Here is a 22,704-nt window from a genome sequence, read left to right as displayed (position 1 = left end):
ATTCGAGGCCAGTGTGATGCACGTCGCGCTGAATCTGCGTGATGATCCCTTTCCAGGCTATGAATCCATCCTGCCGTGCTCCTTGATCTGTGCACCTACGTGCTGGAACCAGGGGTGCTACTCGCTCCTCACCCCTATGCTTGAAGTGGTTTCCATTATATTATATGCAGGGTTTACAGGTTGGTTCAGTGGCGCTTAGCACAGATTGTTCCAGCACGCCTGCCAGGGCAGGGTTGGGCCATTTTCGAGGCTGTCCTGTCTACTCATAAGTGCCCCCAGCCCAGCAGACCCCGCGCTGTCAGGAAACTCTTCCTTCCCCAACATGCACAGCCCCAGGCTAGCAACCAATTCCCCTTCCCAGAGTACTGTTCAGTCAGGCCGGGGGGGAGGGGGGGCTGAACAGCTTCCACACCATGTCCCTACCCACGGGGGCAGCACACGCTTGGGACAAGCGCCACCCCACCAGCTTGACAGACAGTGGTTCTGTTCTAGGCACTGACCCAAGGAGCGTAGCAGGCTCCCGTCGACTAAGACGACCTCGGATGCTCCTGCTCAAAACGCAGAGCACTCTGCTCCTTGAACTGAAGGAGAATCTGCGTGAGCAATATAGTGCGTATGACCCAGCTGAGCTGTTAGGATTCCACCCAGCAGGGGGCAGTGGTGTGTGCAAACACAGGCACACATTTTATTTCAGGGCAGGTGCAGTACAGAGAAAACCAAATAACTTCAGCCAGAACCCGATTTGATTTTATTCTCCACGGAAGCAAAGGGAACACATCACAGAGGAGCTAATTTCACAGATAAATATAGAACCCACGTGTTACTTACAAACATCCCAAAAGAGAGAAGTCTCTGCCGATCCCTCCCTTTGTACAGTGTTCAAAATATATATCTGTGCATGTTCCAAGAAGACTGTTACAGCCTCTCCGTGCTAGGAGGAGATGCTGCCTCTTGGGGGCAGGAGAGCACATGGGCAGATGTCCATCCACAGAGGTAACACACAGATCATGTGGTCTCACCTTCCACCTTGGTGCAGCTGATGGCGGTTGCAGGGCACGCGCTGACTGAGCGTTACTGGCGGAGGGGAAGGATGGTTATTCCTTCCTCTGACCCACCTGGCACCAGCCCCTGGCCAAGATAAACTACCCACAGGCATTAGGGCTGCAAGGGACTGTTACGGACATCTTGTCTGACTTCCTGCACAGCTCAGGCCAGAGAAATCCACCAAGTGACACCTGCATCAGGCCCATAACGTGTGGTTGAATTGGGGCATCTTCTAGAAAGCCACCCTGCCTCGAAGCAAAGAGCCCACCGGATGGAGAAGCCGCCCCATCCCTGGGGAAAGCTGTTCCAATGGTCCATTACCAGCACCGGTAACAATTTGCACCATATTTCCAGTTTTAACTTTGCCAACTCCCAGCCCTTGGATTGTGTTCCACCTTTGCCTGCTAGGCTCAGGAGCCCTCCAGTATCAAGTATCTTCTGCCTGTGCCGGTAACTAATTAGATGGATCAGCCACGGGTTCGGATGCAGCAAACCCTCTGGGGAGAGACGCTGTGCTGCTTTTCATTCATGTTCTCTCAGTCAGACCCTGCCTGGTTCACCCACGCCAGGCTGGTGACTGCAAACGCCTGTTACCCCGCTCGCTTCCTGCCACATGGCCCCTCATCGCTGCCTTACACAACGGGGCGAGCCTCTCTCGCAAACAACGTTGGACAGACAGAGCGTTGGGATACAAAACTGCTTACCTCCTCCTGCCACGTGTAACCTGGGCTAGCGGCGCGACTTCGTCCCCCTTAGGGGTGACACCGCGTACACAGGTTTACGGGTGTTAGTGGCTGAGCTAACAGACTTGGTCCGTCAGCTCAAACAGCCACAGCCACGTTTCTAGAGCCAGAGATCGCAGGTTCAATCCCTGCAGATGGACCCACTCAGGAGCATTGTTATACATACGGCTTAGCGAGAGCTCAGCAAGAGAGCAGCTGCTCTGAGGGTTTAAACACCCCTAAATTTGAGGCTTGGGGGAACTGACTTCGGTGTAGTCAGACTGGTAGAAGCTGTTACATTAATGGCCCTGACAACTGGACTCTTCCGTGCCCAGAACGGGACACGCTACTCCACCGCTGTCTCTGCTCTCTGCTTGAGGATCTGCCGCTTCGGCCCCTTCCCACAGCCAAGCACCTGGGGCTGCGGGCACAGCGGCCGGACCCGGGGTAGCCAGCGCCCCCGCCGATCTTTGGCCGTGTCCACTGAACTCAAGAGTCCAGAGCCAAGACCCACGCGGGCCTCCGGCTAGACTACAACCCCACAGACAGGGCTTCCCAGAGCTGCTGCCTGCCACAGGGATCAGCTGGGTGAAACTCAGCCTCTCGGGAGCTTTCAAGAGCCCAAAACATCCTCCCCGAGGTGACCCAGCTGTGTGCCGTGGGGATACCAGCCCCGGCACGGCTGTCACGTCAGCCTGCAGGCTTCACATCCCGTGCCCAGGACCCACGACAGAGTCAGATGGTGCCCCCAGACTGGAGTCAGCGCCCTGGAGGGCTGGGCTCCAGATCCCATTCCCAGCCCCCCCGTGTGGTTTTTGGCCACTAGTTACATCCTCTAGCCCTCCCCCCTTAGCAGCCCCCTCCTGATGCTTCTCTGGATTCAGTGCATCAGTAAAGATCAGTGCAGGGTCAGGGGCTGATCATTCTGCTGTCTGGCGTCACTCCCAGCTGGTCCAGGCCTGGGGGGCAGGAAGCTGGCTAGGCCCCCCGTCCCCATGCTCCAAGGCCACACAGGAGGAAAGACACTTGTACCCGCATTATACCGCCAACCCCCCCCTTTACCTCCCTTCCGTACCAGCCAGCCCAGCCCGGGTCCAATGCGCCAGCCTTCCAGGGGAAGATGCAGCCAAGGCAGCTCTCAAGGCAATTCCCAGAGAGGGCCGGGGCAGCTGGGAAATCTTTTGCTCTTTTCCCTATTTTAAAAAAAAAAAAGCTGCCACAGAAAGGACCAAGGTGTCCGTCACTTGGGCGGGGATGCTACGGATGATGCCGGAGACGCAGCAGCCTCTCGCTGGCTGCCTGGGGGTTTCTCCTGGGGGCTACCCCCTTGTCCAGTCCCCTGCAGGGCAGAGTGAGCAATAGCAGGGAAAAACGCAGGTGGTTTCTTCCTCCTGGGGTGCGTGTCCCTCCCCACGCCGCTCCCTGCCACGGCACGAGAGGCGCTCGCTCTTCTGGGTGGGGTTTCAGAACCAAGGATCTGCTCGGTGCTGCTGGTTGTAGAGCTGCAGCTTGATCTGGTCTTTGATCTGGTTGATGAGGATCTGGGAGAGCAGGATTCCCACCAGCTGCAAGGAGAGGAGAGCACCACAGGCTGAACGCGCCGGGGAGAGCTCAGGCACAGGCGAGCTCGCTGCTCCAACCGGGACCGGCCGGCATCCTCGCTGGCCAATCGGCGCGCTCCCCTCCCGAGGCTGAGCCCGTCAGAGAGTCTCGCCACGGGACAAACGCACGGCTATTGACGAGAATATCCGGCGTTTACGTCTGGTGCTCGGGGGGAGAGAGCCATGGCCCAGGCTGGAGCCGGTAAAGGGGTGAGCGGGCCAGGCGAGGGCTCCCTCCACCCCCAGTAACTCTGCCGATCCCGACCCACAGCCTGTTCCAGCCCCGGGCTCCCCCCACAGCTCTGCCACGCTCCTCAGCCCAGGGCACCAGTGCGATTCGAGGACCTTAGGATTCCCCCTGGTTACACGCCCAAAGTCAAAACGTGACCGGGGGGGCGGGAGAACCAGCCCTTTGCAGTCTGAATGCTTCTAGCACCCCCAGACCCACTGACGCGGGGGGCGTGAATTCACGCGGACGCACAAATTACCGGCTACACCCCTCAGATCTAGGGGTGCCCAATCCCCTGGCTTCAGATCTAAGGGGCCATTCCCTTTTCATCCAGATGACGACCCCTGCTCCATACACGGTGGTGCTCACTCTCCTGCAGGGGCGTGGGGGCTATGCCGAGCAGGCTGGGCCTGTCCCTTGCTCCCTTCTGCCAGAGCTAATGGGGGGCAGAAACTCCCCCCCCCCCCCCCCAAGTTTGAGTGCAAACACCAGCCCCTCCGGCCCCAGCAGAGCGCCGCCCGGGGAGGTGGGGGCTACCTGTGGGATGGCCAAGCCCAGCGCGATGCCCCCCAGCAGGAAGAGGTTGCTGTGGATCCAGTTCACCAGCTTGTCGATGCAGCCGTTGGTGTAGATGAACTCGCTGGCCTCCAGGTAGTTCATGGCCTGCATCCCCTGGCCACACATGGTGTTGATGACAGCCTGCGGGGAAGCACCGGGGCAGGTGACGGCGAGCCGGGGGTGCCAGGGGACGGCTAGCCTGGTGCGGCCATGCCTCACACACCGCCACGGGCCATGCAAGTCGCTCCAGCTCCCTCTTGGGCCTGGGGGATGGGGGGGAAGGGGTCGGGCTTTCTCGAGCTGCTGCCTAATGGCACGTGGGACAGACCCAGGGACAGGTTCCGGCTTCCTTAGCCAACACGTCCTTGTTAACGTCCGGTTTCCCTGTGCGCGCTCTCTCCTGCAAGCCCAACCCCCAGCCCTCCCGAGTTCCCCCCTCGCGGGAGGGTCTGGGCTCCGCAGCATGCTCCTAGCTGGGAGAGCGGCAGTGCTGCTTCCTAGGGAAAAGGGCAGACGCTCCCTTGCTTGTGACTTTTCGGGAGATTAGGCTGCAGGGCATCACCTTGTCTGGCTGTGGGACGGGCGGACTAGAGGGGATCCCATCCCTTACGGACGAGGCGGCCAAGAAGCGCCATGACGTACGGGAACCCACGTGAGCTGCTTTGCCATCCCGTGGCACGTCCGTGGGGCATTTACCGACACAAGCCAGGCAAGTTTCACGGGACTCCTTTTCCACCCAGCATCTACAGCGAGGGTCTCCCCCTCGTAGGAGCTGCTGGGGCTAGGGATGGGAGAGGGGGGAGGGTATGCATCCCTCGCACCGCCTCTGTCTCCCTGACCCACTCGGGGACCACGGGGCCAGTACCTGCCTGTGCCTGGTGAGAGCCTGGGAAACCCCAGAATCAGGCCCCTTGTTTGTCACCCAGGATCAGTGATCGGCTCCCCCTTTTTCAGGGCTCAGAAACAATAGCCCTTCCCAGCCGTGATTGGGGCAGGGCAGCACCGGCCATCTCAACGGCTCTCCCAGACACCCTGCCTCCAGAGGGAGAAGAATTAGCAGGGCCTGCACCGATTCCTATACAGCGTCCCCAGCCCTCTCCTCCTACCCCGGCCTTGTCACTCAGCTAGGGTGACCAGACAGCAAGTGTGAAAAATCGGACAGGGGGTGGGGGTAATAGGAGCCTATATAAGAAAAAAACCCAAAAATCGGGATTGTTCCTATAAAATCGGGACATCTGGTCACCCTACACTCAGCTGAGGGAGTTTCTTCCACACTCAGCCAGGCCATGGCATGGACCAGCCTGGTCAGCTGGAGCTGTAGGCGCCACTGGGCTATGAGCGCCCCCTAGTGGCATGAGGGTTTGTCCAGCTGCAAAGGTCACTAAAGAGGAGCTGGCACAGGGATCACATGGGGGACATGAATCTCAGAATCGCAGGACTGGAAGGGACCTCGAGAGGTCATCTTGTCCAGTCCCCTGCACTCAGGGCAGGACTATGTAATAACTAGACCATCCCTGACAGGGGTTTGTCTAACCCACTCTTAAACCGCCAATGATGGAGATTCCACAACCTCCCTGGGCAATTTATACCAGTGTTTAACCACCCTGACAGTTAGGAAGTTTTTCCTAATCTCCAACCTAAACCTCCCTTGCTGCAATTTAAGCCCATCGCCTCTTGTTCTAGCCGCAGAAGTTAAGGAGAACAAATTTTTCTCCCTCCTCCTTGTACCAACATTTTACGTACTTGAAAACTTTTATATCAGTTTCTCAGGCTTCTCTTCTCCAGTTTAAACAAACCCAATTTTTTCCATCTTCCCTCGTAGCTCACGTTTTCTAGACTTTTAATCATTTTTGTGGCTCTTCTCTGGACTTTCTCCAATTTGTCCACATCCTTCCTGAAATGTGGTGCCCAGAACTGGACACAATGCTCCAGCTGAGGTTGTATCAGCGCGGAGTAGAGCAGAAGAATGACTTCTCGTGTCTTGCTTACAACACTTCTGCTAATACAGCCCAGAATGAGGTTTGCTTTCTTTGCACCAGCGTTACACTGTTGACTCCTATTTAGCTTGTGATCCACTATGACCCCCAGATCCCTTCTCGCAGTTCTCCTTCCTAGGCAGTCATTTCCCATTTTGTGTGTGTGCACCTGATTGTTCCTTCCTAAGTGGAGTACTTTGCATTTGCCCTTATTGAATTCCATCCTATTTACTTCAGACCATTTCTCCAGTTTGTGCAGATCATTTTGAATTTTAATCTTATTCTCCAAAGCACTTGCAACCCCTCCTAGCTTGGTATCGTCCGCAAACTCTGTAAGTGTACTCTCAATGCCATTATCTAAACCACTGATGAAGATACTGAACAGAACCGGACCCAGAACCGATCCCTGTGGGACCCCACTTGTTATGTCCTTCCAGCTTGACTGTGAACCACTGATAACTACTCTCTGGGAACGGTTTTCCAACCAGTTCTGCACCCACTTTATAGTAGCTCCATCTAGGTTGCATTTCCCTAGTTTGTTTATGAGACGGTCATGTGAGACAGCATCAAAAGCTTTACTAAAGTCAAGATATACCACATCTACCGCTTCCTGCCTATCCACAAGGCTTGTTATCTTGTCAGAGAAAGCTATCAGGTTGGTTTGAGATGATTTGTTCTTGACCAATCCATACTGACTGTCGCTTATCACCTTATTATCTTCTAGACGTTTGCAAACTGATTGCTTAATTATTTGCTCCATTATCTTTCTGGGTACTGAAGTTAAGGTGACTGGTCTGTAATTCCCCAGGTTGTCCTTATTCCCCTTTTTATGAATGGCAGAGGGCACATGGAGGAGGAGTCCAATGCTACTCAGCTACCCGGCTTAGAGACTTCCTTGGCCCTGGGTGCAGGGCGGTCACCAGAATTGGAGGGTGGCGAGGAGAAGTCCTGTTCCCAGCAGAACAGTGCGGCTGCTCTTACCTGGTCAGCTGCACGCAAGCAGCACGAATAAGGCACAGAACAGCGCTCCCTGCTGGGGTTGTCAGCAGTGCAGTTGAAATACATGTTTTGGGACCAGTCCTTGTAGGAGACACCCCCACAGCAACTGAACTGTAACGAGACAGCACAGGTCAAAGAGGGCCAGGGAAGGGGAAACGGGGCAGATCTCAGAGGGCGTCTCTTTAAAGAGAGGCCAGGTCAATTTGAATGGGTTTTTAATGTTTTAGTAGGTCCTACATAAACAACAGTTTAAAAACAGATGTAGCAGGGGAATGAAAGACTTAAATAAATACATTACTCCCCATGGAGAAGAATCCTTAAGAACCAGAGAGACTGTCAGGTTGGGTCAAATTTAAACTTGTTTGTAACGTGGCTTCATGCTTTGCCAGGGTGAGACCATGGGCGAAAGCAAAAGACAGGGAACTCTACAGGAAGCATGATTGTATTTGTCTAGCGCTAGTCCCATTCCCATTCCCATTCCCTCCAGCCTCCATCCCCAATCATGGCCTACAGACAGCAATGGAAATGGGAGAACAGGGCTCGGGGGACAAAGGGTTAATAAGGGTCTCTGAGCAGAGGGGTGGGAGTATATTTAGACTCCAGATGTGCAACGCCAGCTGCACGACCGTCCTGGGACCAAGCCCGCGGCAGGAGAACACAGACTCACGTGTGCGTACACGAGAGAGCTCGGCAGGTACTTGTGACTAGCACGACTGGATTCAAACTGGGAGGGGTGTGGTCTGCGATGGCACCGCCCTCCCGACGGAAGCCCACAAAGAAGCAGAAGGAGGTGGGACTAGTGGAATGGGGTCTGATGGACAATGGAAGGGAACCAGAGACCCGTGGACAACCATGCCCACTGCTCCGAGGAGGGAAGCAGATCCTGGCCCTGCAGCCTCGGCGAGGAGAGAGACCGTGCTACGTGCTTTGAAAGGGATCTTGGGTCAAGGCCGGAGAGACGATTTCAGGGGTGCTTTAAAGAGAGGGGAACAGCGCCCGTGAGAGTTTGGAGGGCCCGGACCATACCCTAGGCCTGGCCGAGGACCAGCCATCCCTGCTACGGGGCTGGGAGACCCAGCCATCCCCATCACGGAGGCGGCCAGAGAGCTCGCCCAGGGCCAGTCACCCCATAGGAGGCAGGAGACCCGGCCGAGGGCTCTTTAACGGGACCCACCTCCTTCTGCCCATAGTCGATGAGGTTCTGCAGGTCCAGGTCGTCCCGGTAATGCACGACGGCATTGTTGATGATCTCGCTCACCTTCCCGCGTGCCTGCGGGAGGAACGCCGAGAGGTCACCAGGGAGATTTCCCTCCTACCTAGGTGCTTGCACGCCCCTCACCATGGCAGCGTCCGAGCGCCTCCTCTCCTACGATTTAACCTCACAGCTGCCTGATGGGCAGGTGTCACCCCCAGTTTCTAGATCACATGTGGAGCCAGAGACCTGAACCCATGTTCCCTGAATCGCAGGCCAGTGGCCTCACCCCAGCCCATCCTGCCCTGCCCTGCCCTCTCCACTTGTTTGGGATGAGGCGGGGACATACTGGAAACCAAAACGCTGGCCACTGACACAGACAAGGTGGTCAGGGACCAAACCCTGGGGCAGATCCACCCAGCCAGCTGCACTCTGGTGCCCACGCCCCAGCTGAAGGCTGATGCGTTTGGGTCTCCAAGTCTGCTGGGGAAGCCTTGGATCAAAACAAACTTTTTCCTTTAAATAAGATTTTAAAAAGAGAGAACAGTCTCTGTTCATGCCCAGACACCTCGCCCCTCATGTGCGGTTCGGCCTCTTTGGCCCTCCGTCCCCACGTAGAACCACCTTTCCCCGGAGAATCGCAGCTTAGTGAGGGAAGAAATCTATTCTATGCTCCCGGGCAGCTCCCGGCCAATCCAGGACTGGGTCCTCCAGTTACGCTGGAGCATCCTTCTCCCCGCCCCCCCAAAAGAACAATGTTCACCCCAGCTCTCTGGTGTATTTACCTTGTCAGAGAAGACAAAGCCCAGCACTCCAGCTGCCAGCTGCAGCAGGAAGACTATGGTCAGGCAGATTGAGAACTGCAGGAGAGAGAAAACTGCCATCAGCAAATTGCCATGGAAGAGGCAACAATGCACCATCTTTTACGGAGCCGGAGTTGCGCCACCATGACCCAAGCAGGGACGCTTGAAGCTGCAAGGTCCCAGGGCAGCAGGACTCCAGGCCCATCACCTTATATTTCTGGAGTGCCTTTTTTACTGATTCCTATCTACTGACCACTTCACCCAGCACTGAAATGCAGCCACCTCTGGGGTGGAACAGAGCAGCTGCTTAACACTGCACAGAGGATTGGGACAGGAAGAGAGAAACAGTCACTTTTTGAAACTGCAGGGGACGTCAGAGAGGCAGAGAGGAGTTAATACCTCATTTTTGCAAAATATGCTCTGGGATCATCCCAAAGTGCTCAGAGCCTGGGTTTTACATCTCTTCTGGCAGATGGCACCTCTTGGAGCACAGCGCTCCGGTAGGACCTTGCTGGGTCACTGGTTCAGGGCTGAATCAGACAGAACCCACCTCCTATGGATTTGCCACACGGCTCTAAAGCATTGTCCATGTCTGTGCTAGCAAACACTGAGGGCTGAGAGCTGTATGTAACTACAGGGGCTCTGTACAGACTCCAGCGTCTGTTCCCCCCCGGCTATGCAAGCAGCTCCTACCAACAACTGACTGGATGTGTGAAGGAACGAGAAACCCTCTTTAGCCGAGACACCCGGCTCAGTGCCATTAAAGGAACTTTGGAAAGGGTCAGTTTCCCTGGGTATCTCTTGGGGTGCAGGAGTTCCCCAGCTCTGGCCACTAGAGGGAACCACAAGCTTTCCCATCATCAGCATGGCTGGGCACCAGCGGAGATTTCACACCAATGGGTGGGGGAAGGAAATCGGAGACAGAGCAGAGAGACCCTGGGTCCCATCAGTCCTGACGGCTGCCCGAGGTGCCAGTCATTGGGGGGGGGGGGGAACCCCAAACCCACTCCTGGCGGTTTCTGCAGAGCCAGGTAGACAGCGGGGTCCCCAGGAGGCTTCCCAGCCCCTGCCCTGGCTATAACCCCCATACGACTGTCCCCTTCTCCCCACTGGCCCAGGCGTGGATCCCGCAGCCTCCCGTCCGCTCACCGTCTGCAGCAGGCAGATGTTCTCACGCAGGGAGCCGATGCAGCCGCAGAAGGTGATCAGGAACATCAGGATGCCGACCACGATGAGCAGGATGGCGGGATCCACCGCGAGGCAGGCCATGGCCGCCTCTGCCAGACGGGAGCAGAGAGGTTGGGGGAGAGAGGACGCGAGAGCCGTTAGTCCAGCGGCACCACCCTGCCCGCTAAAGGAACCCAAAGACGACGGCTCTATGGGGTGGGGCTCAGGGAAGGATCCTTTGGGCCCCAGCCTCTCCCATTATCACCCCCTCTGCTTTCTACCCGCTACTGCAACAGGCCCCTCCAGAGCCAGCCAGCCACTAGAGACGCCTTTCCCCAGGGCTCTCCAGTGCTTCTGGCCCCGGGGCAAGAAGGAACAAGTCCAGATCCAGGCTGCTGTAACTCCACGCGGCCCCGAGACCAGAGGGTTATTTGGCAATGGACAACGGCCCCAGATCTGAGCAGGCCTGTGACGAGCAGGGGTGGGGGTGGAGACGCGTCCAAGCCCCGTTTCACTGGACAAGAGCGGCAGCTTCTCCCCTCTCGCCGCAGACGACGTCTGCCGCACACAGCGGGCTGTGCTCCCCACACGGAGACCTCACCCCCCCGAGCCGCGTTCCAGTCTCAGACCCAGGGAACGGCTCCGCTCGCCTCCTCAAACCCGTCTGCTTCCAGGGCAGCCAGTCTCCGGGGCCCTCGCCCGCCTCCCACCGGAAGGAGAGATCCCAGAGCCCCAGCACAGACCCGGGGCAAGGGGAAGGCGCCAGTCGCTCACCTGCGTGCTTCATCAGCCTGGCGTAGATGCCTACGGCCACCATCACCATCGAGATCATCTGTAGAGGCAGGACATGGAGATTCAGAGCCAGCCACCTGCTCGGCACTTCAACCCACACATGCAGTGTCCCTAAATGAGGAGCGGGTACTGGGGGCCTCCAGAGGGCTCAGGGGATCGGCAATAGGATAAGGAGCCCGCCCCATAGGCACGAGATCAAATCCCGGTCAGCCCAGCCAAGGTTGAAAGTTACCACCATCTGAGGGGTGCTTGGGGCCTTGCTAAGTGTTAGAATATAGATCTGTAGGCCTGCATAGGCCTAGACTTTAAGAACTTAGGTGTATTTTTATCACTTAGCAAGTTACAGAGGCATAAAAACAAAGAATCAGAATCTCAGTCCGCCTGTGTCTGGGCCTTCTCTCACTAGGAGAGTCTGAGGCCTGGTTCTTAGGCTGAGGCCTTCGGCTAAGCAGGAGAGGCAGCCATAAGCTGGGAAGTGAACGGTCACATCCTCCCGTCCCAAACCCGTCACACTGAAATAAGGTGGTGTTGGGCTGTTAGGAAGATGATCCTGTCCTGATAGTGCCCATCACCACCAGATAAAGAAACAGATCTTAAGATGGTTAAAGAAAACGTAGCTAGTTCGACAGCATCCTGTCTGGCAAGAAATCACTTCTCAGTGGTTGTGGTTGGGAAACCCTCATTTCTGTATGTTTTATCTTTATGGCTCCCACTTTCCTATTGTTAATCTGTCTGGTTCTCTGATTGTTTCTGCCGGCTGTACAATTAAGACTGGTAGGTGTAAGTTAATTAGGGGAGTGGGATATAATTGGTTTGAGAATTGTGTTACAATCTGTTGGGATTAGTTAGTTAAATTTCAGTAAAATGATGGGTTAAGGTCTAACTGAGAATATTATAGTAAGATGAGGCCCTGAAACAAACTCGTGTGTCAGAGGCCCAGTCTGAGGCCTGAAGCCTGAACCAAAGTACTTCCAGACACAAAATTGGTGGGGCAAGTAACAATAACAAAGAAAGAGTTAGAAGAATCAAAAGAAGTTACACATCCCTGGAATGCTCCCACCCCCCTTGCAGGGTGGCGAGCAGCCCGGAGACAGCCAGCACAGGAACAGAGTGAAACACTGGAAACAACTGCAAGGAACCGACCAAAAAAAAAAAAAAAATACATGTGCCGTCCCCTGCTATGAATATTGGTGGTAAACACCAGGCTTCAGGGAGCTCCCCTGTGCCTGAAGAACGGGGACAGAAGTGGAAAAAGGTGCCCTAGTAAAATTAAAACATGAAATGGGGTCCACTGCAGTGCAACCACCACCTTAGGATAAAAGCCAGGTTCTGGTACAACCTAAACCGGGCCCTGATGGGTGCCCGTCAGAACGGGAGAAGTACCGGTAAGTGCACAGAAGGAGAGAGGAGCACACAGCACTGACACTGAATTGGTAAATCAAATGAAGGAAAAAATGGAACAGTTCACAGAGCACATTAGGAGACAGGAGCTGCGACTTGATCGCAGGGGAGTGAATAAAAAAGAATTTCAAAGTAAATACCCCAAATTAAGTGGGTTAACACCTAGAATTGATGCATTAACACATGGAGTTGCCCCAAAAGAGTGAACTGCAGCACAAAAGGGCACTCCCGCCATCCATCTGGCATGCACACAAAAGCAACAGACACCGGGGGAACAAATTCAGGTTTTACAAGAGCAGGTAACTACCCCCCCTCTCCTCTCAAAGCCAGGATAAAAACCAGGGGCGCGGTTCCCAACTGTGCAGGTTCCCAAATGCTTTGACCCACGGAACCACACTCTGCGCTCATCTCTGAAAATAGAACCTGCTTTCTCAAATATTACATACTGGTTACGTTTTGTCCTTTCTATGCTTCTCAGTTTGCTAAACTTGCTGCTGCCTGTACTTTCAAACACCTTGATAGAGTTAATCTCTCTTGGCACAGGTCTCGCTACCTTCCTAGCAGGGGCGGCTCTAGAAATTACGCCGCCCCAAGCAGGGCGGCGCGCTCGCCGCCCTTCCCCGGTCCCGCGGCCGGGGCAGAAGTGTCTGCGGCGGGTGCGCTGGTCCCGCGGCTCCGGTGGAGCAACCCCAGGCATGCCTGGGGGCGCTCCGGCCGCGCCGCGGGACCAGCGCGCCCGCCGCAGTCATGCCTGCGGGCGCTCAAGCGGAGCCGCGGGAAGAGGGGACCCTCCGTAGTCATGCCTGCGGCAGGTCCGCTCGTCCCGGGGCTCCGGTGGAGCTCCCGCAGGCATGACTGCGGAAGGTCCGCCGGAGCCAAATGCTGCCCTGCCGGGACAATGCTGCCCCACGCACCTGCTTGGCGCGCTGGGCTCTGGAGCCGGCCCTGCTTCCTAGGTTGCTTTTCACCTTTCCTTTCCCCCGCCTCTCCTCACTTCGGCTCTCTCACTTTGTTTTAAAAGTTATAGTTTTTACAGAAACCTTCAGAGGATAAAGCAATTGAAAACAGAACAAAACAAGACACAAAAAGAAAACGGTAAAAACTTTACTTTAAATAAATCCAGTAAATTAATTATTTTAACCCTTCAGGAATGCAACAGCTGGAATTATTCCTAACTTTCTAGAAGATATGGTTGCCAAGCAACCGAAATGCACACACTGCTTCTAATCCTAACCACTAACTAATATTTAAAACATGAACTTTTCTTATTTCCATATAGCAGAGTTTTAAAATAATGTTAAATATAAAGAAATGCAAACTTCCTTGTTACCAAATTAATACATTTGGCAAATATGATTTTTTCTTAATCAATTTATGTTACAAATTTTAAAGAAGGTCATAATTTGTTTATTCAAATGTTTAACCCTTTTTATTTTATTTTTTATTGTTTGCCTTATTTTGTAATAGTTATGAATAGAATTCTGGCACCATTTGTGTTTAATTGTAAGGTTGTCCTGTATGTCATGTGTGTTGTCTTGTGTTCTATGTTGTGTGTGTCACGGGACTATTTTTTCTTATTTTTATTTTGTTGCAACAAAAGTCAATTTTATACCCTTTTAAAAAAATATACGTATATGTGGTACCACGATATTTTAAAATCGTGGTTGGGATATAATCATAGTATTAACACCACCTATTTTTTGTGCAAAGATCAAAAAGGTTTCAGTTACAAATATATGTCCATATATTTATGCCTCAACAAATAATGCAATTGTCAACAAAAAGAACTCTCTTTTTGAAAACAGTTTTGTTTTTTTAAGTATTTTTATTGTTATTCAAAGAAAAAAGGTAACATTAAGGTAAAGATAATATTAACAAAATGTCGATTTCTTGTTTGGGCTTTTTATACACTTGTTTGTACTTTTAAATACAGCTATAAGAATGTGACAGCAAAAAATGTATTTATAAAGCTAACAATTTATTCATAAGCTAACCAAACGTCAACAGGTTTTCAACAGGTTTCCACCTTTGGCTCCCAAACACAACAAAGCATCATGAAAGTTTAATATCCTCAAAGTATTTGCATGGACCTGTATTGAAAATCTATTTTGGTTTAATTTTTATAGTTGGTTTAATTGTATATGCTTTTCTTCTGCTATGCTATGTTAATGGGAAGGAATGGTTGTTAAAGTTTGTGCTTCTAAACAGTTAACAAGAGTGAAGTTGGTATCACAAGCAAATTAACTTTAAAAAGCTTGTTAAAATTATGTTACTAACTCTTTTGCTGAAACAAAGTGTTCAGCAAAGGAAAGGATTACACCTTCGCATGTAGGAGAACACTTCAACCTCCCTGGCCACACAATAGCAGATCTTAAGGTGGCCATCCTACAGCAAAAAAACGTCAGGACCAGACTTCAAAGAGAAACTGCTGAGCTTCAAAAAAAACAGGAGTACTTGTGGCACCTTAAAGACTAACAAATTTATTTTAGCATGAGCTTTCGTGAGCTAAAGCTCACTTCTTCGAAAGCTCATGCTAAAATAAATTTGTTAGTCTTTAAGGTGCCACAAGTACTCCTGTTTTTTTTGCGGATACAGACTAACACGGCTGCTACTCTGAAACCTGCTGAGCTTCAGTTCATCTGCAAATTTGACACCATCAGCTCAGGATTAAACAAAGCCTGTGAATGGCTTGCCAACTACAGAACCAGTTTCTCCTCCCTTGGTTTTCACACCTCAACTGCTAGAACAGGGCCTCATCCTCCCTGATTGAACTAACCTTGTTATCTCCAGCTTGCTTCTTGCTTGCTTATATTTACCTGCCCCTGGAAATTTCCACTACTTGCATCCAACGAAGTGGGTATTCACCCACGAAAGCTCATGCTGCAAAACGTCTGTTAGTCTATAAGGTGCCACAGGATTCTTTGCTGCTTTTACAGATCCAGACTAACACGGCTACCCCTTTGATACTTGACACCTTCGCATGGAACATCGTGAGCATCTATTTTAGCCGTTAAGCATAATGTTTACTGTGAAATATTAGTAATGCACCTCAAATGAAAATGAATGTCTATACAACAATTGAAAAAGTATAGCTTGTGTTATAAAAGACTCGGTCCCTACTACATTGTTCTTATTACATTGTAAACAAACGAAGTTAAACTGTGTATTAAGTTTGGGTTACTGAAAACAACCAACAACAAAAAACCAAACAAAAAAAACCCCTTTATTATGTTAACTAACTAGCTGTTTAAGCTGCATCCCACAGACACCAGAAAATATCACACCCTGAAAGACACCAGTTGATATCAGGACACAGTGAAGAAACCCCCAGCATCAAGAAAAGAAAAATGAAGTGCTTTATAAATGAGAGACTGGTCAAAACACACCTCTACCTACCATATATGGACAATTGAGTTAACCATCAGCTAAAAACCACTAGCTGGACCAGGAAAACTGTCATTTAATTTCAACTTGATTACGGTGTAAAAACAACTGTATTATTGCTGTGTTACTGTATTATCATTGTACTGTTGTATTACTGCTGTATTGTATTATTGCTGTACACCATTTACAATGTGCATAACTTTGCTAAACTGTTTAACCAACACACAGGTAAAAATTAACAAACAAATGACAGCAAACAACATGAAGGCAAGGAAAAAACAAAAACAAAAAGTTACATAGTAACTACAAAATGGGTAAACACATTGCCTGTTAGTACCAGTCATAATTCGGGTCGGTGACAATGCATCCTAACAGAGGCACATGTTATTCAAAACACTCTTGTTCAGGGCTGCCCACAGGATTCAGGGGGTCTGGGGCAAAGCAATTTCGGGGGCCCCTTCCATAAAAAAAAGTTGCAATACTATAGAATACTGTATTCTCGTGGGGGCCCCTGCGGGGCCTGGGGCAAATTGCCCCACTTGCCCCCCCCGGGCAGCCCTGATCTTGTTCAGCGTCTGGGTGCCAATATTAAATCCTGACGCAGCTGTATTTGATAAATTGGTTACTGTCCAGTCACTAGGTTATCTGGATGATAGCATCCATAATAAACAACCGGATCTGCATCAATCACTGGTGTATCACAGAGCAGTTCAACCAATGGAACAGAGAAGTGCCACTCCTGTTTCCTGCCCAGCGACGCTTACCAGAGGGTGACAACCAGCAGTACGGGTAATTTATAACATGGACGGGCCGTACCGTGTAGTAACTAATCACAACATATTTATATATAAAAAGGCCTCAGTGGTAGTGTCACTGCTCCAAATTTCTGTTTTACTTCTCACACATGAGGACACATTATCACAATCCCTATCCCAGTATTTCAAAACACTCAGCCTACTACTACTACTGAGACAGATGGTAACTGTCATTGCCCTAAGAAAAGTGGGTTGCTATCTGCAGTATCACAAGGGCCAAACTACAACAACAGATTGGAAAAGAATTGTTATGCTTGGATAGGAAGCGTTGCTGTATGTACACATACATACTATACATGTATCCCCATATACACCATATCCATATTGCTAATATATATTAATGATTTGGGAGTGCCCCTAAGACTCAATTATAAAACGGCATTCCTTAGTCGAGGTCCCGGGCCTAACATTCCCAGGCCCACAATAAGGGACTAAAATTAATGGAATAATAAAATCTGTCTACCAGTCGTACGAGGGAACGTGCAGAGTGAACGACAGGTGGGGCATGGGTGTATGGATAGTAAAAGGAGGTAACCACATAACAGTGTTTAGCCCACTGGGTTATCTTCAGTCCATGCATTATGCTTTTCCAGGACGATGGGTAAACATTCTCCCCATAAAAAGACAAAATGAGGGAATATAGTAAGATGAAGCCCTGAAACAAACTCTTGTGTCAGAGGCCCAGTCTGAGGCCTGAAGCCTGAACCAAAGTACTTCCAGGCATTGCTAAGCAAAAGCAATGAGGCAGGCCCCACTCACAGAAGTAGGCCAGAAGAGGGTTGCTAGAAGCAGGTGCATCCACACGTAAGTGCTAATAAGAACTTGTGCCAAGATGGCATCAGAACACTCCACAGAGATAACAAGGAACAGGCAGGTGCGTCTTAAAGGCAGGGTCAAAAGGACAACATGATGGAGAGATCTGTTTGAAACAACATGATCAAAGGGGAGACAGTCCCCAATGAGCCAAGGGGCGCATCTTTGGCCAGCCTAGGAGGTAGTGGAAAGTCCCGCCACTGACTGAGCTGGTCCATTGCCAGGGGGCACAAATTCATAGCATGTCCTGTAGAGTCTACGGGAAACTATTACTGTGCTTCGTTTGACAATAAACCTGGCTCGGGTTCCTTCGTAGCTTACTAGAGTCTGTGGTCTTTGGGGGATTCTCTCAGGGTTTGCTGTGTCAGCGACCTGCGCAGAGCCGGGGCAGCACACAGAGGGGACACGCATGCAGCCGACTGTTATCATCATCAAACAAGAGCAGAGCACCACACCGGTAGCTACTGACAACAAATATTACAGGAAATGGAAGAAGAGGAAATTGGGATCATGCTTGCTGTGTGCGACACAAGAACCGGGGGAGAGGGTGACGGGAAAGCCCTCTAACACTAAGCAGTATGGATAGGGCCCACGGGCCCTCTACCGACAGCCACTATTAGTCTGCTGGGTGTCCTTGAATGAGTCACTTTGTGCCTCAGTTTCCCTTTGTCAGCAGGTATTGACCGAGCTTCGTAAAACACCCATCAGCCACAGGGCTCAGAATGCCGAGTATCACGGTGCCCAGTCCCTAGGGGACAAGTATCCACAGAACATCCCCCCACGGCAGGTGGACGGCAAGGACTGGATGGGCCCTAAACTCCCCTCTCGCCCTGATGGTCGATCCAAGCGGGGCTGGGGGCAGTACACCGGGGAAGGGACTTCACTCTGCAGGGCCGTCAGCCAGCTCCTTTCACCAGCTCTGGATTCCCACCCATCCACGGAATCAGCGCCTGGAGTGATGCTTTGCAGCCAAGCCGTGTGTGTGTGGCGGGGGGGGGGGGGGTGCATGCCGTATACTTTCCAGGTTCACATACACAGCCGCACACACCTTCCCCCTCCCACTCAGGGACGCCACGCCTGGCTGGCTGAATAAAGCAGCAGCATTTCAAGCAACGCTGCTCTGCCACAGCTCTGTTCATCCTGGAACAGCCAATCGCCAGAGCCAGGAGCTAGGCGGTAGGAGTGGAAGTGGATTTTTTCTGTTCCACAGGCAGGCCGATCCGCAGACCCTACAGCCCCCTTGCCTACTGCTGTGTAAAAGGCTCCTGGTGCTTTGCACTGGCAGATGAGTATCAATGCCCAGGGTATGAGGCTGTCTGATTCCTGCGTCTAACCTAGTGAGGCAGGAGCACACCCAGCGGGGAAGCTGGCGCCAGCCACAGGAGGTAAAGGGGAAGCGGGCAGCAGGCAGATGCCTTGCCGCTGAGCTCCATCACTAAATGCCTCTGCAAAAGGAGGCTTAGAACCAAGCCTGGCCTCCAGACCCTGGGGGAGGAGCCTTGTTAAAACCTGTTACCAAGAGGCCTTCACTTATACGGCGCTGCGCAAACCCTAGCCCGCTTTCTGTCGATGGAGGAAACTGAGGCCCAGAGGTGAAGCCGCTGGCCCGCGGCCGGTGCCTGAGGAACAGCTGCAAATAGAGCCCAGGAGTCCCTGCCCAGTGCTCAGTCCACCAGCCTCTGCTAGCCACTTCCTTCACTTGGGCCTCGCATGGTACGTCCACACTGCCGTTAAAAACCCGTGGCCAGCTGGCTTGGGCTAGGGCTAAGGGGCTGTTTAGCCATTTGGGTTTGGTCCGGAGTCTGGGCTCTAGGACCCTGCAAGGTAGAAGGGTTGAGCCTCCACACAGCAACTCAACTGCCCCTTGGCCTGGATCAGCTGGGACAGGCCAGCCGGGGGCATCTAACTGCAGGGTAGACCTACCCCTGCCGGCTGGAAGGTAACAGAGTCCCTCCAGGCTTCCTCTCGGGCTGGATTCTCTGTATTGGTCTCCCATTACAGGAGGCACCAATGACAGGGCCGAGTTCCAGGGTCAGATTCCTTCTTTCCTAACCTTGAGGGACATCCTGACCAGACCAAGGAGAGGGACCCCCCCTAAAGGGCATTGCCACCTCTGCTGGCTACAGCTGAATCCCGAACACCCGCTGGGATGAAACGGGATCGGACTTTAACAGCAGCATCTCGACTGACTTCGTCTCTGTCTTCCAAAAGGACGGTTATCACCATCTGAGACACCATCAAAGAAACCGTCTAACAAGGAAGGCTTCCGTCTAAAACTCTCTGCAGCTCAAGGGCAAGGGAACAAGGGAGGCTGTTAAAACGAAGCCTGACTCAATACTTTACATTTCAAATGCTTTAGTTGGTTTTCCTTCTTTTCTTTACCTTTACTAAATCCAATGGTTTTTACATGGTGCGTTTGCCATGGCGAGCGGCCGGCTGAGGGCTCAGCACAGCGAGCCTTGTTTAACGCTGTTCGGTGATGGCCAGCGACTGGGTGAGGATAACCCCTTTAGTCCCTCTACATTAATACAACACCCCTCCAGGGCCTTTTGCACTGCTCCCAAGAGCCACGCGTCGCTGCAGGGCCTGCGGCTGTCCTTTCCCGGAGGGTGAAGGCAGACGGAGGCCGGTGAATTCAGGCAGTTTCTCTTGCGTTTGTGGGCCCTGCATCTCTGCCCCGATAAGACATGCCGCTCGCTGCTCCCCGGCAGCTCTGAACCCAGGGACCGGGAGCGGGGTGGCTTACAGGCACGTCTATCAGGACCACAAAGGCGGCCCTGGCTGGGGAAGGAGAGTCAAGCCAGAGGCTCTCCCCACTTTGGCTTCCAGCCTTCCTCCTCCGCACAGCAGCTTACGCACGTCCCCTCCTGCCCGTTCTCCCAGGCAGAAAGCAGCTTAGGTCGAATTTATAGAAGTCGATTTTTCAGAAATCGATTTTGTACAGTCGATTGTGTGTATCCCCACTTAAGACCATTAAGTCGGCGGTGTGCGTCCACAGCACCCAGGCTAGCATCGACTTCCGGAGCGTTGCACTGTGGGTAGGTGTCCCACAGGTCCCGCAGTCTCCGCCGCCCATTGGAATTCTGGGTTGAGCTCCCACTGCCTGATGGGGCAAAAACATTGTCGCAGGTGGTTCTGGGTAAATGTCAGCCCCCCGCCCCATGAAAGCAATGACAATAAATCATTTCTTGCCTTTTTTCCTGGGTTACCTGTGCAGACACCATACCACGGCAAGCATGGATCCAGCTCAGCTCACCGTCACCCTACGTCTCCTGTGCTGGCAGCTGTGGGACTGCGTTGCTACACAGCAGCAGCTCATTGCCTTTTGGCAGCAGACAGTGCATTACAACTGGTAGCCATCGTCGGCGTCTCCTGGGTGCTCTTTTAGCCGACTTCGGTGAGGTCGGTCGGGGCGCCTGGACACAATGGGAGACAACAATGGCCAGCAGTCGTACTTCACCGTCTTCTGGCAAGCAGCCAGGAGACGACGATGGCCAGCAGTCGCACTGCACCATCTGCTGCCAGCCTAAGATGTATAAGAGAGATGGAGTGGATCAAAACAATAGAGACCAGATGTGTTTTGTATTCATTTGTATTCTTCCCTCCCCCGGTGAATAGTGGGCAGGGGAGGGATAGCTCAGTGGTTTGAGCATTGGCCTGCTAAACCCAGGGTTGTGAGTTCAATCCTTGAGGGGGCCATTCTGTGTGACAACCCTGTAAGCCATGTCATCAGTCGCCCCTCCCTCCATCAGAGCAACAGCAATCATTTTGCGTCTTTTTTCAGCACAGACGCCATACCACGGCAAGCATGGAGCCTGCTCAGGTCACCGCTGCAATTATGAGCACTGTGAACACCACGCACCTTATCCTGCAGTATATGCAGAACCAGAACCTGCAAAAGCAAAACCAGGAGAGGCAGCGCAGTGATGAGGACATGGACACAGACTTCTCTCAAAGTACGGGCCCCGGCAATGTGGACATCATGGTGTTAATGGGGCAGGTTCATGCCATGGAACGCCAATTCTGGGCCCAGGAAACAAGCACAGACTGGTGGGATCGCATAGTGTTGAAGGTCTGGGACAATTCCCAGTGGCTGCAAAACTTTTGTTTGCATAAGGGCCACTTTCATGGAACTTTGTGACTTGCTTTCCCCTGCCCTGAAGCGCCAGAATACCAAGATGAGAGCAGCCCTCACAGTTCACAAGCGAGTGGCGATAGCCCTGTGGAAGCTTGCAACGCCAGACAGCTACCGGTCAGTCAGGAATCAATTTGGAGTGGGCAAATCTGCTGTGGGGGCTGCTGTGATCCAAGCAGCCAACGCAATCAAAGAGCTGCTGATATCAAGGGTAGTGACTCTGGGAAACGTGCAGGTCATAGTGGATGGCTTTGCTGCAATGGGATTCCCTAACTGTGGTGGGGCGATAGACGGAACCCATATCCCTATCTTGGCACCGGAGCACCATGCCAGCGAGTACATAAACCGCAAGGGGTACTTTTCAATGGTGCAGCAAGCACTGGTGGATCACAAGGGACATTTCACCAACACCAACGTGGGATGGCTGGGAAAGGTACATGACACTCGCATCTTCAGGAACTCTGGTCTGTTTCAAAAGCTGCAGGAAGGGACTTTCTTCCCAGACCAGAAAATAACCGTTGGGGATGTAGAAATGCCTATAGTTATCCTTGGGGACCCAGCCTACCCCTTAATGCCATGGCTCATGAAGCCGTACACAGGCAGCCTGGACAGTCATCAGGAGCTGTTCAACTACAGGCTGAGCAAGTGCAGAATGGTGGTAGAATGTGCTTTTGGACGTTTAAAAGCACGCTGGTGCAGTTTACTGACTCGGATAGACCTCAGCGAAACCAATATTCCCATTGTTACCACTTGCTGTGCACTCCACAATATCTGAGAGAGTAAGGGGGAGACGTTTGTGGTGGGGTGGGAGGTTAAGGCAAATTGCCTGGCCGCTGATTACACGCAGCCAGACACCAGGGTGGTTAGAAGAGCACAGGAGGCACGGTGCACATCAGAGCAGCTTTGAAAACCAGTTTCATGACTGGCCAGGCTACGGTGTGAAAGTTCTGTTTGTTTATCCTTGATGAACCCCCCCCCCCCCCCCACACTCCTCCTTGGTTCACTCTACTTCCCTGTAAGCTAAACACCCTCCCCTCCCCCCTTCGATCACCGCTTGCAGAGACAATGAAGTC

At 52.4% G+C, this 22,704-nt stretch overlaps 1 protein-coding gene across 1 annotated transcript in view; it reads right to left on the bottom strand.

The window, feature by feature from the left end:
• Window positions 1-725: 725 nt before the first annotated feature.
• TSPAN33 (tetraspanin 33) overlaps window positions 726-22,704 on the bottom strand; it is a 36,830-nt gene continuing 14,851 nt past the window's right edge. The window contains exons 2-8 of the mRNA XM_045028240.1: window positions 11,066-11,123; window positions 10,274-10,401; window positions 9,107-9,181; window positions 8,304-8,399; window positions 7,112-7,240; window positions 4,134-4,295; window positions 726-3,331 (exon numbers count right to left, since the gene is read on the bottom strand). Of these exons, the coding sequence (XP_044884175.1) occupies window positions 3,230-3,331; window positions 4,134-4,295; window positions 7,112-7,240; window positions 8,304-8,399; window positions 9,107-9,181; window positions 10,274-10,401; window positions 11,066-11,123 (750 nt within the window). The 3' untranslated portion in view covers window positions 726-3,229. The remainder of the gene's footprint in view (window positions 3,332-4,133; window positions 4,296-7,111; window positions 7,241-8,303; window positions 8,400-9,106; window positions 9,182-10,273; window positions 10,402-11,065; window positions 11,124-22,704) is intronic.

The sequence above is a fragment of the Mauremys mutica genome, chromosome 1, assembly GCF_020497125.1.
Source record: "Mauremys mutica isolate MM-2020 ecotype Southern chromosome 1, ASM2049712v1, whole genome shotgun sequence".
NCBI classification, from domain to species: Eukaryota; Metazoa; Chordata; order Testudines; family Geoemydidae; genus Mauremys; species Mauremys mutica.
This window is presented reverse-complemented; position numbering and strand designations above follow the sequence as displayed.